Source organism: Dermacentor variabilis, chromosome 3, assembly GCF_050947875.1.
Source record: "Dermacentor variabilis isolate Ectoservices chromosome 3, ASM5094787v1, whole genome shotgun sequence".
Taxonomy (NCBI): domain Eukaryota; kingdom Metazoa; phylum Arthropoda; class Arachnida; order Ixodida; family Ixodidae; genus Dermacentor; species Dermacentor variabilis.
Genome location: NC_134570.1, coordinates 9,816,712 through 9,833,808, shown reverse-complemented (window position 1 = coordinate 9,833,808; position 17,097 = coordinate 9,816,712). Strand labels below are relative to the sequence as shown.

The window sequence follows — 17,097 nt, the reverse complement described above, 5'->3', positions numbered from 1 at the left end:
TCTTCAAAAAAGGGCCGACAAATCATTGAATACGCCACAACAACGTAGCAGCAATGAGCAATCCACACTAAGCATGGTGATGACGGAAACTTCCCTTGATTTTGCAGGAAATAATATTCTGGAACATTCAGCATAGACTTTTCTACACACCTGCAGACTCTCATTTCAAAAACAACTCAAGCAGAGCAGGTTTGCCATAAGGGTCAAGTTTCCTTGCCTTCTCGTAGTGAGTGTGTGCGCAACATGGCAGCTTGTCATGTGCAAGAGGGCAAGGGAAAACACGAGTAAGGTATGGGTGGAAATTCAAGACAACGAGCAAAACGAGAATAAGGTAAAAGCAGGAGCTAATATTTTGACGAGCGGACTTGAATTTTTCAGTGTAAGAGGGCGGGCACCACTCAAAAATCTTGTGGCTAATATCTTCATAGCACCTTTAGTGCTGCCATGAACCTGTCCCAGCTTGCCCTGTTTTCTCTCCTCTCTGGCTTCTAGTAACACATTTTTTGCTGTCAGGAGTCCTAGTTGCTGCAACCATCAAGGAATCTTTATTGTACTCTGAAGCATAAAGACATTGTTGAGGGGACTGACGAGGTTGCAACATGAATCAAGAACAACAAATATGGCAAGAATTTGCCCTTGTTATTTATTTATGTGGTGAATTAAGCTTATTTGGCACCATGTGATGATATTGAATAAAGTAATTTGAACTCAAGAATGAATTCAAGAATAAAAAATGTGAATATAAAAAAATACAATTGGGTATCTGTAGGTGGAAGGCATGTGAATACCATATGTTATTTTGCAATAAGAAAGAAGTGCATTATAATTACCTGGCACAGTCACTGTAGTTTTTACAGACAAAATCACTGTAGTTTATACAGTTGTTAGTGCAATTAGTTTTGAATGAGTGGCATTTTTCAGCTGCTGTAAATGCAGCATCAATGATGTGAGCAGTTTACAGGCAGTCTGATTGCATGGTCACATAGATATTGAGACTCGTCCTTTGCTGAAGGTGGTGACCCCATATTATTGGTCTTAAACAGCAAAATGTGAATTACTTTCCAATTGCATTGCACAGAAAGACCCCTTTGTTTCATGCTCACTGCATCTGGGGAACTGTGATGGGTTGCCACTGGATTTGCGCGCAGGGACACATGGATAGAGTGCAGATTTCCAACTATATTCTTTAAAGAACTCAATTTGTGAAACTAAATAATATAGGCTTCTTGGAAGAACATAGTTGGAAGCCCTATGCTCAATTTTTCTGTAATAATAGTTGGTGCAGGTTAACATAAAAAAAATTAATATGATGTTGCACTGTGTACAAAAACTCGTGAGCACATGGAAAGGGCCAACCACCATGCATACCTTTTGCAACCACGAGAACCACTCCACAAAGTAGTACTTGCGTTGTTCCAGGCCTGATGCATGGTCCCTGTGGAAAGGCGTCACAGCTTCGGGAAAGACTGGTTTCTTCAATCCGGCTGCTACAATTGCATATCTGGGCCACAATCTGCCTTCAAGTCGTTCTAGTGGCAGCTTCACCCGATGGGATCCTCGTTCGGGTGCTGGTGTAGCCTACGCCAGTGGTCGGCGCAGTCGATTGCGGCCTGAAATGATTTCAGGCCCCCAGGTTTGTTCACCACACTTCCTTTAATTGCGTGCTACTTGAATCCATGCTGCCTGACTAGTTGAAGCTCGTGAGTTTGTGGGTGTAGTATAGTCAGACCTAATTATCATGTAAGGGGTATGACGAAATCATTTTAATTTTCCTTAATTTTAATTTAAACACAGGCATATAAAATTTCACAATAGTAATGCAAAAAGTTCTTAACGAATATAACAAACGATTTTTAGTTCATGATTAAGATTTACTGGACACTCTATGCCGAATAACTCTTTCATTAGTGCTCGTATAGAAATCGATCAATTTGATTGACAGTTTTTCTGCACATTGCTAAACATTTTCGTTGAAATTCTTCGGCTACAACATCATGCACTGTCTGAAATGACAACTGAAATATAGTTATTTGTCAAATTTCACAATTTTATGCAAATTAGGGAGTCTGAAAAAATTACTTTTATTGGAGGTATCGTGGAAACTAGCCTCTACTGCTCCTAGAACTTCTTAAAAAAATAAAGAAAGACTAGAAATTTCATTTAAAACATAATTTTTAAACATCAGCAGTGAGGACACGGAAGCTTTGCTCTGGTTCCCATATTTTTGATCCGACTTGTAGGCTGTTTTAATGATGTCTCAAACAATGGTAGCTGCTCATGAGTGTGTGTTATTTTGAAAATTGTGTTCATTATCAAGTGCAGCTTAATTTTCCTCACTGTGGGTTGCTTTTGTCTGTCAGAGCGTCGAGAGCGTATGTACAAATTATTGTGAGCAATCCTTGCCATCGTGTAAACTTCTCTTCACTTCACTTCACTTTATTACCTTAAAAACCCCATTAGAGGGGTATTACATAAGGGGTGGTTAATAAAATAAACATTAGAAACAGGTGTTCATCTTGAGGTATGAGTGACAATAGCTTCAGTAAAGGCAGATGGGTTTGTGATGGCTGCGATGGCATGTGGAAGGCCGTTCCAGTCCCTTGATGCTCGAATAAAAAATGATGCTTGAAAAGTGGTGCGGGCATGTGCGCGTGCAACTTGAAGCGGATGACCGGTGCGATGAGATATGTATGAACGGGGCGTGATGTATGGTGGGTGATTTGGGGAGCTGAAAAAAAATGAGCGGAAGAGAGAGAGGGTGGCAACCTGTCGACAGAAAAAAAGCGTTTCCAAGCCAGATTGCGCTTTCATCGATGAAATGCTGATATCGTATGAATATGAAGATTGAATGAACCTAGTAGCACGATTTTGCACAGCCTCAAGTGCATTTATGATATAAATCTGATGTGGATTCCACATGGGAGATGCATATTCAAGTTTCGATCTTACAAATGATTTATAGGCCGACGCTTTTACTTGTTGTGGGGTATGACGCAGTTGTCACCTAAGAAATCCCAGTGATCTATTAGCAGCTGAGATTATGTTAGTGTGCAAGCACCAGGACAGATCACAAGATAGGATGACACCGAGGTATTTGAATGATTGTACTGATTCTATTGGAACATCAGCAATGGAATAGGTAAATGTGAGAGGGTTACGGCTGCGAGTGAAAGACATGAGTTTACATTTGTTAGGATTAAGGTTCATTAACCGGCGATTACACCATTCTTGTACATTATTGAGATCGTTCTGGATGAGTGTGTGGTCAGATGTGTTAGTAACTTTGCGGTAGATTACACAATCATCTGCAAACATGCGAATGACCTGCCGTGGTTGCTCAGTGGCTATGGTGTTGGGCTGCTGAGCACGAGGTCGCGGGATCGAATCCCGGCCACGGCGGCCGCATTTCGATGGGGGCGAAATGCGAAAACAGCCATGTGCTTAGATTTAGGTGCACGTTAAAGAACCCCAGGTGGTCAAAATTTCCGGAGTCCTCCACTACGGCGTGCCTCATAATCAGAAAGTGGTTTTGGCACATAAAACCCCAAATATTATTAAACATGCGAATGTTACATAATACATGCGTTGGTAGATCGTTAATGTATATTAAAAAAAGAAGTGGTCCCAAGACGGATTCCTGGGGGACGCCTGATGTTACGGGGAGTCTGCTAGAATAATGGTTATTAACACAAACAAACTGAGAGCAGTTAGTCCAGAATGCTTCTATCCATTTTAGTACGTTGGGGTGTAAATTTAACTGAGACAATTTTAGCAGCAAACGTTTATGAGGAACTGTGTCAAATGCTTTTGCAAAATCCAGGAATATGGCGTCAGTCTGAAGGTTATTGTCAAGGTTAAGATGCAGGTTGTGAAGGAAAATTGCCAGCTGTGTTTCGCAAGAGTAACCTTTTCGAAATCCGTGCTGACAAGGGTGAAAAAAACAGATTGAGTCTAAAAAGTTCATGATATGCGAGTATATGACGTGTTCCATGATTTTGCAGGGGACACTAGTTAATGATATAGGACGATAATTTAATGGGGTGTCTCTGTTGCCTGATTTGAAGAGTGGAACGACCTTGCCCACTTTCCAGTCAGATGGTAAGGTGCCTGTAGAGAGTGACTGCGAAAACAACAAAGTTAGGTACGCAGCAGATACATGGTTAATATTTTTTAAGAGTTTGGAATTAAGATCATCTACACCTGCTGACGATGAAAGCTTGATGTTATCAATAATCGAAGTGATTCCGTCTGCCGAGAATATAATTGGCGACATACACGCAGTTATGTTAGTAGATGTGGGAAGATCTGGAGTTGAAGTCTCGTTTGTAAATACAGAGAAAAAGGCTGCGTTAAAAATGTCAGCACACTCGCTGTCGCTGACCACTTCGCCATGTGCATTTAACACGCTGATCATGCGCGCCTCCTGAGGGTTTATTATTTGCCAAAATTGACGAGGGCTGTTTGTAAGCATTTTAGGCAGTTCATCGTGGAAAAAGGAGAATTTAGCTTTCCGTATAGCCCTCAGATAATCGTCCTCGGCCACAAAATATTTCTCCCAAGCAGAGGGGTGTCCGTTTAGTTTGGCTGAGCGGAAGAGACGTTTCTTTTTGTTTTCAAGTCGCTTAAGCGTTTTAGTGAACCATGGCTTGTTACGATTTCCGCGGAATGTTATTCTCTGTATGAACTTATCAACGAGATCACCTAGTTTGTTTTTAAATATTGACCAGTTTTCATTAATAGAGCACGTAGAACATAACCTCACGAACGTAGGAATTATTAATTGCATCATAATTACCTTTATTGTTCAGGCGGATTGTTTTGCTGACTAAATGGCGTTTCACGGGTTGAAACGAAAATGTGGCGTGAATTACTTTATGGTCGCTGACTTCAGGTAGATATTCTATTGATGATAAGCTTTCCAGATTACTGGTTAGGATGAGATCTAAGATGCTAGAAGTGCTCAGTGCAACGCGTGTAGGTTCTGATACAAGTTGGGTTAAATTGAAATTAAGGCAGAAATCCACAAAATCTCTGGCAGGCTCACTGCCCATAGTTATGGGGACGTCATTGCTCCAGTCTATTTGAGGAAAGTTAAAATCACCAAAAAAGGAGGACTTCTGCTTGCGGGTGTTGATTACTAAGGTCACTCAAACTGTTATTAAGTTTAAATGAGAAATCTGGAATATTATTCGGAGGCCTGTAGCAAACACCTAGAATGATAGTATGGGGGGAAGTGTGAATAATTAGCCATAATACTTCAAGATCAGAAGTGACGTTTTTGGCTACGGAGCACGATAACTGCTGGTGCACAGCAATCAGTACACCGCCCCCCCGCATGCCTTTGCGATCCTTTCGGTATACATGAAATTCCGGTAGGTCGGCTAGTACTTCTGTATCTGTTATATCTTCTGTTAGCCACGTTTCGGTTATCACCATTATATTACTGTTGGATGATAAAACAAGGTTGGAAAAAGCGTAACTTTTGGGAAGGAAACTGCGTGCGTTGGCAAAGATTACAGACAATGATATGTTAGATTTGGGCTTGACAGTGTAGCAGAAATTTTTATGACTGGAAAATTGCTGTATTATTTCTTTGACAGACTGCGTTTGCTCGTCGTAGACGTAGCGCTTATGGCCCATATGCGGTGTTTTGAATCGCAAAGAAAAAGGTAATGATTTGCTTTTCGCGAAAGTTATGAGGTGCCTGCGAGCGTTTTGTACAGAACGAGTGAAATCCTCTCCAACGCTGAAGCTGGTTCCTTTGAACTTGCGGCCGTTAGAAAGAATCAATTCTTTTGTTTTATGGAAGGTGAATTTTACTATGACAGGACGGTGGCGGTTAGAATCTGTGCGATGACCGAGACGATGTGCGCGCTCAATTTCCTTCAACTCGATACTAATATTCAGATGATCGTGGCAGTGCTTGATGATAAGTTGCTCGGTCTGGGCAAACGCCTCTGATCCAGTTGATTCAGGGAGGCCATAAAAAATAAGATTATTGCGTCGTGACTGGTTCTCGGCGTCATCAATACGCGTTTCAAGCCTGTGTACCACGGTGGCCACTTGAGCGGTAGACGTCTTGACGGTTTCAAAGTCAGAGCGCAGGGAGACAAGATTTTGATAATGCCCCTCTAGATCAGTCATGCATTTGCCCATATCAGCAATAGCTTTGTCCGTCGACAATAAATGAACTTTCAGGTCTTGAACCTGACTGATTAATTGCGACTGTCCAGCGGACAACTTCTTCAATTCAACTAGTAAAGCATTGGAGTCCAGCCCCGGGTTGCTTTCGATATCGCCCAACATCATCAACAAAGCACGAATTAAATGCGAGCACTCAAGAGTGACAAGCAGGCAGCAGTGCGGGCTCAGCAGCTGAAGCAGGAAATAATTGCTAGATTTCTTGCAGCTTGCAGTCAATTCTGAGCTTGCAATTTCTGAGCTTGCAGTCAATTTCAGACTAACCTTAGACCAAAGCTTGACTAGCTGTCCGATTTCTTACATTTTGAACATTGCCTGTGCAAGTGTAGAGGCGGTGTTCATTACTGTACAATATTGTGCAGCACTCCACATTACTGTACAGCACTGTACAGGAACTGAGCAAAGCATGTGGGGGCTCCAGCGCCAGTTGAATGTGTGCTGGACCACCTTGCTTGCACAGAAAACTGATCAAACACAGTAATCAAGTATGAGGAGGCGTCTGTATGCTCCATGACCTGACAACCATTGCTTCGCCTGCCTAAAGAATGCAGTAACAAAGAAACCAGGTGCCTGCTGCAAAAAGTAAGAACACAAATGTCCCCTGTACAATAAAAACTTACCAGTTTTCACATTTGCGAAGCTACTGCTTTTTCGCATAGCATGGGCATCACTATGGCTTAGTATTGACACCAGCAAATCTTCATAATAATTTTTATCTTACTTACAAAGGTTGGAAACTAGGAACCAGGTGTATATTTTGTATGTTTCATATTTTTTACTATCAGTACTTATACTAAAACTAGCAGATTATTACTTTCATTCATGTTCCTTGAGGTGCTTCTTTGAAGTTTCACATAAAAATTCATAAAAAATTGCCTAAGCAATTATTACTGCTATGCATTGATTTAAAACACCAGTGATCGGGATATAATTTTATGTATCACAGTATATGCTGTAACTACTATGTCTCAAGTTAAAATTCTAATACCTAAGAGCACCGAAAATGAGCACATTTCTACCAGTAACGATCCAATCTGTATTCTTTCCATATTCTCTAAAGGCGTAGAAAAGATCATGCATTCAAGAATCCTACCATTCTTTAACAAGGATAAACTTCATGACTTTCAACATGGTTTCACACATCTACCGACCGAGACTGCACTCTTAAGACAAAAATAATTCTTAATGAAAGCCTTCAGCCAGAAAGAAATTGTAATAGTTGTTTGTGTCAACTTTTCATGGGCATTTGATCTTGTAAATCACTCTATTCTTCTTTCGAAATTACAAAAGTATGGTGTCTGTGGCATTGCTCATGACTTGTTGAATTCTTACCTATCACATAGGATGCAGTATGTTGGCACAGGTACCGGGATTACTTCCCTATAATTATTAAAAGCCGGTGTTTCCCAGGGAAGCATCCTAGGGCCGTGGTTATTTACAGTCTATGTTAATGATATTGATACATGCATATTGCATGTTTCTTGTGGACGATGCACACGGGCACCCCGACGAAGATGACGGACACGGCCACGAGAAACAATTTGGCAGGCGCCGCGACAGCCGCCCCACGCGAGACTTGCGACCAAACAAGCAGCATGTAAGACAAGACCGAAGCAATGTGTACGCGCTGTCATATTTTTGTCATCGTCAGCTAGCCATGGAGCCCACTGGTGAATGCTTTGTACTCAGAGGTTTCTTCAGCGTGACGAACGGCCGGAAGAAGAGCTTCGACCACGCTTTACAAACTCCCCTTGGCCTGAAACCGCTGCATCTGTGGCGTAAAGTGAATAAGTAATAAAACAGTATGAGTGCGCACAAAAATGCATGACTCGAATAGGGCGTGAGGTGTAGTTCTTAGGGCGAATATCACGTTTCACCACTGCATGCATCGCTTTATGGTGTGCCATAGTGCTAGGCGTACATACATACACAGCCAGTGGGGAGGCAAACAGAATGCCAAGTTGCATATGTTAATTACCTACATAAAGTGTGTGTGTACATCTATAAAAATGATAAAAAATGGTCAGAATCATCAAAATCGGTGATACCTGTCGGTGATGCCTGTCTTCCTCTTAGAATGCGCCGCTGTACGAACAAAGCAATTGACCGCATCCTTTTTTTTTTCTTTTTTTGAACTGGTGGGTGTAAACAAACAGCGTTGGTATTGTCACGTAGTAGTGAACGCAAAGAACACAGTAGAAGTACTGTGCATGACGAAATTAACTTTTATTGGCTGAACCTGTGCCCACAAGAACAGGCTACACTTAAAGCACAACGATAGCGGCAAACACAGTCGGCAATCGTCGAAATCTGATCAGCGGGTCAAGCGCGTCAGCGGGGTCAGCTTTTATACATGAGCCATGGAACGTTTGGGAGTAATCACTGGTGCCCACGTGTCTTCCAGAAAGTTGTACACCATTTGTGTCGCGCATACATGCAATAAGATTACACAAGGTTCGGTGACAACAGACAGTGGATAGAACGATCCATAACATTCCAGAAACTTCCGATACATGCGGGCGCGTCCCGCACTAAGCGATAACATTTGTTTGATGGTGAGAAGCGGCCACCCAAAAAAGATTAACAAGTACATATTTCAGTATGAAGTCCAGATGTCTGGGCGACGGTGAAGGTGCCCCTGAAAGGTGTCAGTTACACAATAAGACGCGCCACTTGACTCCAGAAGATGCCGCACAGGAAAATGAGCCTTCTACAAGTAAATATTATGTAGTGCCGACAAGAATGATGAAACGACAGCTAGCAACGATTCCTAACTAGCGCTGTCAGCTACTTCCACAGTGCGCGCTGTTCCCCACGTCAGCCCGGCAGTGCAGGTGAGCTTGGCTCCGACCGATAACTGCGCCGACATCACGAGCATTCGCTGAGCGTTTATAAAGCTGCAAGTGTGCACGGCATGAAGTTCCGAAATGACAGTGAGCTTGGCTCCGACCGATAACTGCGCCGACATCACTAGCATTCGCTGAGCGTTTATAAAGCTGCAAGTGTGCACGGCGTGAAGTTCCGAAATGACAGCGTTCTAGCGACAGACACACGGAGACGATAGGAAAAAAAAGACACTTCGCGTTTCACTCAACCAGATTGCGTGAGCTCAGAGATCATTTGTTTTGCTAGCTCAAACATACATTTGCGTCTTCGTCGAGATTACTTGTATGAGTCAGTAATGACAAAAACAGAGGTAAACTGCATATGCCAATGCATTCCTGTCACAAAGTGCAGCCCTAATCCAGACTTCATGGCGCTGTCGATCGCGTTTTGCCGACGGAAATTGGAAAATCCGCATTGCCCTGCAGGGATGGTCACGGGAGGTGCAGCTGTAAACGAGATACAACATTGGCATTGCACCAAATTTTGATGACAATAATGTTCGAGAGGCGTTCCATGCGCGTGGCAGCGAGAATGACAAGGATGACGAGTGAAATAACTATTGGAGGTCTGGCGAGGACGCAAACTCGTCACGCCCCCGGCTAGTCCCACGTCGGGACTGGCAGGTCTAGCCCACGGGCCCGGTCATGAGCATGCTGGACAGCCAGGATTTGCTTGTCTAGAGCGGAGCTACGGAGATGCAAGTCCCAGTTCTCCTTGCTTAACTTGGGGTAACTCGACTCGCATACCCGGAGCACACGTGCTAGAGTGGAAGTCTGCCCGCTGGATGGGCAGGTGTCATCGCGATATACGTTGGGGTAAACCGTGTAGAATGGCAAGACACTGGTATATGCCAGTCCGTAAGAGTCTAAGAGAAACGGCGGGTGCCCTATTCCACTGACAAGTGCAGCGCCTGCCACTGCCGTAGTCCACTCACTCGGAGTCGAGAGTCGAGTCCGACCATGCGCCTGCCAAATTACTTCGGTCCTCAGCCGCTAGGGCACTGCGTATGCACAGTTCTGCGTCGCAAAAGGCGGATTGTTAAGCATCACATAAATACTGGGGTGCCAGCCCTATTCATCACTGGCCATATGGAGTTCCTGCTTCAGAGCATAAGGTTATTCAAGATGAAGTGAACAAGATGCTTGTTAAAGGCATTGTTGAACCTTCGTCGAGCCCTTGGGTGTCGCCTGTGGTACTTGTTAAAAAGAAAGATGGCACATGGCGCTTCTGCGTAGATTATCGTCATCTAAACTGCATTACTGTAAAAGACGTCTACCCCTTGCCTCGCAATGACGACGTCCTCGATTGTCTCCACGGTGCCAAATACTTTTCATCAATAGACCTTCGGTCTGGTTATTGGCAAATTTTTGTGGATGAAAAGGACCAAGAGAAGACCGCATTCGTCACCCCTGACGGTCTATATCAATTCAAAGTAATGCCATTCGGTCTATGCAACGCCCCAGCGAGTTCAAACATATGATGGACTCCTTGCTTCAAGGGTTGAAATGGTCAACATGCCTCTGCTACCTAGATGACGTTCTCGTATTTTCACCCATGTGATGGTTGGAGTTGGGCATGAAATAGATGGTAGCTGGCCCATGCCGTCATCCAACTTATCCACGTTGAGAACGTTGTTCAAGGGAGAGACTTGTTCTCATCGAGAACGAGGAATATTGGATTTATTTACAGTATCTACATGAGAATGTTACAGTTCATCAGTCTAACATGACTGAAAGAGGAATTTACCCTGAGGAGCCGCCAACGGCTTCTTAAATACACACTGTCCTCCTTGGATCCCTAGGTGAGGGAAAACGGCCGTTTGACCAAACGGAGCGTCCAAAGTCATCGTAGCCGATCCGCCTTTGAGGGGGAGGGTTTACGCACTCATTTTCGCACAGGTTGCACTGACCATGCCGAGGTAAGTGGGTTCTCGCAGACACTGTGCTGCCCTGAGCAGGCGCCTCTTTATCCCAGAGTCGACTCCGCAGACAACAGACAATAGACAACGGCTGCCGCGTCTTTCTATTGGCTGATGACTTCTAAGCTGTGTGAGACGGCACCACAAATCATCTTCCCAGAGCTCCCCTGCTCCAAACAGACCGCGATGGTGTTTACTTGCTTTACTTGCTCCGCCGACTGCATCTAGACATCTCGGCACCTCGTGGCAGGGGAAGCAGCGCATTGTCCTCCCTACAAAACAAGTCGCTCCCGCAGCCATGGTGGCGCCGACGGGCTGGGGACTGACGTATTGTCCTTTCAAAGCGAGTCATCGCAGCAGACATGGTCGCACCTTTCCGACGGTCGCTTCCCCGAAGATCACCAGCCCCCGCCAGTCAAATGTAACACCCACATTTGAGACACTCCTCAAGGGCTTATCAGCTGTTCAAGTCTTCCGTGAGGCTGGGCTGCAACTAAATTCATCGAAGTGTCACTTCGGTCGTCGGCAGATTACGCTTTTGGGCCACCTCGTTGACACTTCCGCTATTCAACCAGACCCTAAGAAAATTTGTGCTGTCATGTCTCTTCCTATACCTCAGTCAGTCAAATATGTCTGAAGTTTTGTAGGACTCTGCTCCTACTTCCGATACTTCGTTAAAGACTTCACAGTCAACCGCTTACTGATCTTCTGAAGAAGGACACGCCATTTACGTGGGGCCCCGCTCAAACTGCCGCATTTGCCCAGCTCACCAACATTCTCACCACGCCACCTATACTGGTCCACTTTGACCCGTCCTCTCCTGCAGAGGTGCGTACTGATGCCAGTGGTCATGGTATCAGAGCCGTCTTAGCCCAGCGCCAACAGGGTCAAGATCGTGTTATCACCGACGCTAGCCGCCTCCTCACAGCAGCGGAGCACAAGTATTCGATTACAGATCGTGAATGCCTGGCTCTCGTCTGGGTAGTTTCCAAATTCTGCTCGTGCTTGTATGGCATGCACTTCTCTGTAATCACGGACCATCACGTGCTCTACGGCTGCAAGAATATTCATATGCAGTAGTGTACAAGTCGGGCCGACTACATCAAGACGCAGACTATTTATCAAGCTATCCAGTGGACGAGCCACCCGCTGACGCTAACCCTGATGCCGACGCTTGCATTTTCTTTCTTTCTCAACTGCTACACGTTGCCGACGAGCAACGCCGTGATGCTACCTTGCGTGCCATCATTGATGGCTTGGAATCTTCATCTTCTGATTTGTCCCTGCACTTGTTTGTTCTCCGGGATGGTGTATTATGCCACCACAATGTACGCCCCGACGGTCCTGCCCTACTCTTCGTCATTCCTAAGCACCTCCGGTCAGCTATTGTCCAAGAACTTCACGATTCACCAGCGGCAGGTCACCTTGGTGTCTCCCGCACCTACGACCAGATTTGCTGACGCTTCTTTTAGCCAGGCCTTGCCCGCTCCGTCCGGAAATACGTTGCGGCGTGTGAGAAATGTCAGCACCAAAAAACACCATCAATGCTCCCTGCCGGGTGCCTTCAACCGCTCGATATTTTTTCAGAGCCGTTCTTTCGTGTTGGCCTGGACTTACTTGGTCCTTTCTCTCAATCCATGTCTGGCAACAAGTGCGTCGCTGTGGCAACTGATTACGCCACGCACTACGGCATCACCAGAGCTCTTCCATCAAGCTGCGCCACAGATGTCCATTTTCTTTTACACGACATGATTCCGCAGTATGGCGCTCCACACCAACTGCTCACTGACCGGGGTCGAACATTTCTTTCTAAAGTCATCGCCAGCATCCTGCACTCCTGCTCAACCAATCACAAGCTTACTACGTCTTACCATCCACAGACTAATGGTTTCATGGAGCGTATGAATCGTCCCCTAACAGACATGCCTGCAAAGTATGTCTCGTCCGACCATACTGATTGGGACCTTGCCCTGCCCTATGTCACTTTTGCATATATTTCTTCACGTCACAACACTGCCGGTTATTCCCCGTTCTTTCTGTTGTTCGGCCGAGAACCCGTGTTGCCACTGGACGCATCCCTTCCATCTGCCGCAGCAGAGACCAGCGAGTATGCACTTGACGCCATCAACAGCGCAGGCCAAGCATGCGAAATTGCCCGCTCTCGCCTCCTGACCTCGCAAGAGAAGTAACTGCGTTTGTAGAATCGCCAACACAGAGACGCCAACTTTTTGCCTGGATCTCTGGTATGCCTGTGGTCCCCGACTCATCACATTGGCCTGTCAGAAAAACTCCTGTCTCGGCACACAGGCCCATATCGAGTGCTGTGTGCCGTGACTCCAGTTACATATGAAATTGCCCCAGTCAGCACGAGTGCCTCATCTGCCCCGAATTCCACTGACGTTGTGCATGTCACACGCCTCAAACCATATTACTCTCCTGTTATTAGCGGTATTTAGACACACCGGGACAGTGCTTGTGCCGCCGGGGATAATGATACATGCATATTGCGTGTTTCTTTTGGTCAATGCATGCGGGCGCCCTGACGAAGATGACAAACTCTCTCTGGCTCTCAAGCTGTCGGCTTAACTGGCGAGTGCTGCATTATCCTTTGTAAATATACTTTGTAAATAGTCTCTAGTCCTTAATCCTTTGTTCGCGTAACAATATTGAACAAGTGATAAATAAAGCCCTTGCAATAGCATGTGCCGATGATACTACACTTGTTCCTGATAAGTGTGAACTAAGCCTAGTAAGAATTAATGAAACGCTTGTAAAAGTAGAAACATGGGTATAAGCAAATTGCTTAAAGGGGTCCTGAACCACCCCTCAGTCTGTAGGAGTCGGGAGTTGTTGCCTTGGAGTCTGGTGTCACACAGAGGGTCGCTCTCTAGCCTACGCCGCCGGTGCGTCTCAAAATGGGTAGCTGGCCTATGCTACTGGGGCATCGCATGGAGGCTAAGCGGGTCCACGCTGTCGTCCGAATTTTCTTGATGATGGTTGCTTCATTAGTAAAGAGTACGAGGTCTAGAGGGTGGAGAAATGGAACAGGGGGTTTATTTACATTGGAGAGGCAAACCTACTTAACAGAACAAGGGATACTCGTACTGGCCGGAGCACAGAGCGCAGTACATCATTCTTGTAGCATGAGCTACAGGTCTGAGCAGACTGCATCTTTCTAGGAGAGCACACATCAGAGCGCACTAGCACTAAAGGTGTCCACTTTTAACCCCTCTGTCCTCCCTAGATCCCTAGGCCAGGGAAATCCACAGTTTCACCATCTTCCAATCAGAGAACTCGTAGTCGCCTTGTGGGTGAAAGTGCGCACAATCACTCTGGCACCTATCTTCACGGAACGCCATAGGAGAAATACCCCAGGGCACACACGGCTCGCTGTCCCAGAGAAAGAAGACTGCTCGTAGACCGAGGTGTCAGGCTTGACTCCATTTGCGCGTCGTGGCTCCTGGTATGGTCCAGCAATTAGCTGGTTGTCTTTTGATCGGCTTTGGCAGCTAGCAGCAGCCACAGCGAACTGGCGTAGAACACACTTTCCCAAGAGTTCCTTGGTCTCAGTGCCGCTAAACGTGTCTCGCCTCGGTGTTGCCGCTGGGCTGTCCGAGGCAACATATTGTGAGCTTCACGAAGCGATTTGTCGCAGTATGGCAGCAGAGGCTGGAAGGTCGCTTCCACACACTGGCCGATCGTAACAAGGGACGGTAAAGAAACACATTCCGCAGATAGCATGCACTGCCATGAACATCTTGACCAAATTTTGCAGTCGTGCACGGCATGTGGATCTCGCAAGCACAGTGCGAAGTCACCTTTTTCTCAAACGCTCTTTTCAACAGAAGCTTTTTCCTAACTCTTTCCAGGCTGCTTTATTTTATAATATAGCAGATTTCTATACGTGGCTGCTATTGGCCACTAGCTGACACAAAGAAGGGTGGGCTGCGACAAGTCCGCTGGCTGAGTGCACTGCGGCTCACCAAGGGCAACTGCATTTGGCGCGCTGTAGGCACGAAAATTGGAAAAATAGTGGCATCTATGTGAACATCCAAAATCAAATTTGAACTGTGCACCACATTGATATTTAGTGGACGGAGTGTTGTGGGCATGCCCCACTCCACCGTAGCCTTCTCAGTGCAAGGCATTGAAGAAGGTGCAGGAACACTGCGAAGGGAATCGTAGGCGACCTTTGATTGCCAATAACTCCGCTTCTGTAGAACGCATTTAAGTACTGTTTGCAGCAATGTATTTCTGAAATAGTCTGTTTTAACTTCATATGCTTATCTTGATTTCAATACAAAGAGATTCAGAGCTCTGTTAAAAATAAACTCGTGAAAATCCAAAGTGGTGTCATAGACACTAAGAAAAATTAAAGTACTCAACAGCTGAATGTTTATTTGTGGAAGGAAACTATAGGGTTAGTGGACTCGGTAAAGACACTGGGGGCGATTTTCTCAAGCCAGCCAACATGAGATGAACAGGTTGAACACCTGCAGTCCAAAATGTCTTTTGCTTTTATGCATGATTGTCCCAGACATTATATGCCTGGTAAAGTCAAGCTTATACTTTATTATGCATTAGTGTCTTCCCATCTTCAATATTGCAGTCTTGTGTGGTTAATACCAGGGTCACTAACTTGACAAAATTATACCTGCTTCAGAAAAGAATGGTTCGCTATGTAGCAAATGTCTCATATGTTCACTCTACTTCCAGCTTTTTCATTCAGTACGAAATATTTCCTCTGTTTCATTTGTACAGATATAGGCTGACACTACCATACAGATCAAGGTTGAGTTATGATGGTATAATTTGCTTGGCTGGCCTCCAAGAAAACTACAGTAAAAGCTCGTTAATTCAAAATTTTGGATAAGTCGAAGTAGCCACCGTGGTTTGTCTGGCAATGTATTGAAACAATATGCAACACACCCCGCTAATTCACACTGAAATCTGCACCGCCACCGATAATTTGAACTCTGCACCATCGTGGATGGGGAGAGTGCTAGTGTGCAGGAGCACGTTGGCAATGCTAGCGTCACTGTGCGGGCCGCGCAGCTTTGCATTTTCCATCTGTGGCCCTTTGTTTGGCCTGACTGGAGAGAGATGCATTTGCGCCTGGCCAGGCATGGCCAACGCCTCTGTTGCATGTTGCTTCTCTCTCATGAGGTTCCGCATAAAACGCAAGGGCGATAAAATCATCGCCGTGCGCCATATGCTGTATGTGCGAGTGAAAGCGTGCAGGGGTGAGCGGGCAAATGCGGTTTAATCTCGCATGCACTAGTGAAGAAGGCGGGGCGGGTGCGCACCCTGTCCTATCGCACACGAGGCACAGGGGTGAGGCGGAAGGAGGGGGGACATACTTCTCCGGCTGCTGCTGCTTACAGCACGGCCATGCGGCCACTGTATCTTGAAAGCGATCTGCGACGTGGCCAAAGTGCACGCCTGCTTTGGCCTCATCTTCAAAGGGATCCGCGATCTTTGCAGCGTGCGTGTAGTGCCGGTAGCTTTGTATGCAATGTGCCTTCTTTGTTTCGTTCACGTTGAAGCGAGAGCTTTACAAAGGTCAATTCGCTCACTGCTACTGCCACAATTCCTCACTCCAGCGTTTTTCAGCGAGTTTCCGTGCTCATCGAGCGAGATGTGTTCATGTTTACCCATGTGCGCGTGACACTGTACTTGTTAATCTAGTTAGTGAGTGAATGTTTACAAATTTATACGGCTGATAAAACTACTATCCTTACTTTGTATAATTATCTACTAATTTGCTATCGCAATCGATGCCTCGCTTTTCGGGCGAAGCGACATGCTCCAGTCGGTGCGACGAACGTGCAGATGGAGCAAGAGCCATCTCGACATCGGGCACGTCAGACTGCGTTGGTCACGTCCGGTTACGTTTACTATGCCAGTGCTTCAAAGTATAGATGTTGTTGTACAAGGCAACGTGACATAGCATGTGTGCGCACGCGCTCACACCATGCTAGACTATATACGCGCCTTAGCAATTTTTTTCTCTGACTGTCATTGGTTCAAATTTTTATAATTAGAATTTTCGTAGCATCCCCGTGGAATTCAAATAAACGAGCTTTTACTGT

At 45.6% G+C, this 17,097-nt stretch overlaps 1 protein-coding gene across 5 annotated transcripts in view; it reads left to right on the top strand.

The window, feature by feature from the left end:
• The window catches only part of Ack-like (activated Cdc42 kinase-like), a 218,140-nt gene that overhangs the window by 151,776 nt on the left and 49,267 nt on the right, over positions 1 to 17,097 (top strand). For all 5 annotated transcript variants that reach the window (XR_012826587.1, XM_075684160.1, XM_075684158.1 and 2 more), the window contains one exon: positions 1,420 to 1,633. Coding sequence is in view for 4 of the 5 variants with exons in the window: in XM_075684160.1 (XP_075540275.1) it covers positions 1,420 to 1,633 (214 nt within the window). In the remaining variant the exon portion in view is untranslated. The remainder of the gene's footprint in view (positions 1 to 1,419; positions 1,634 to 17,097) is intronic.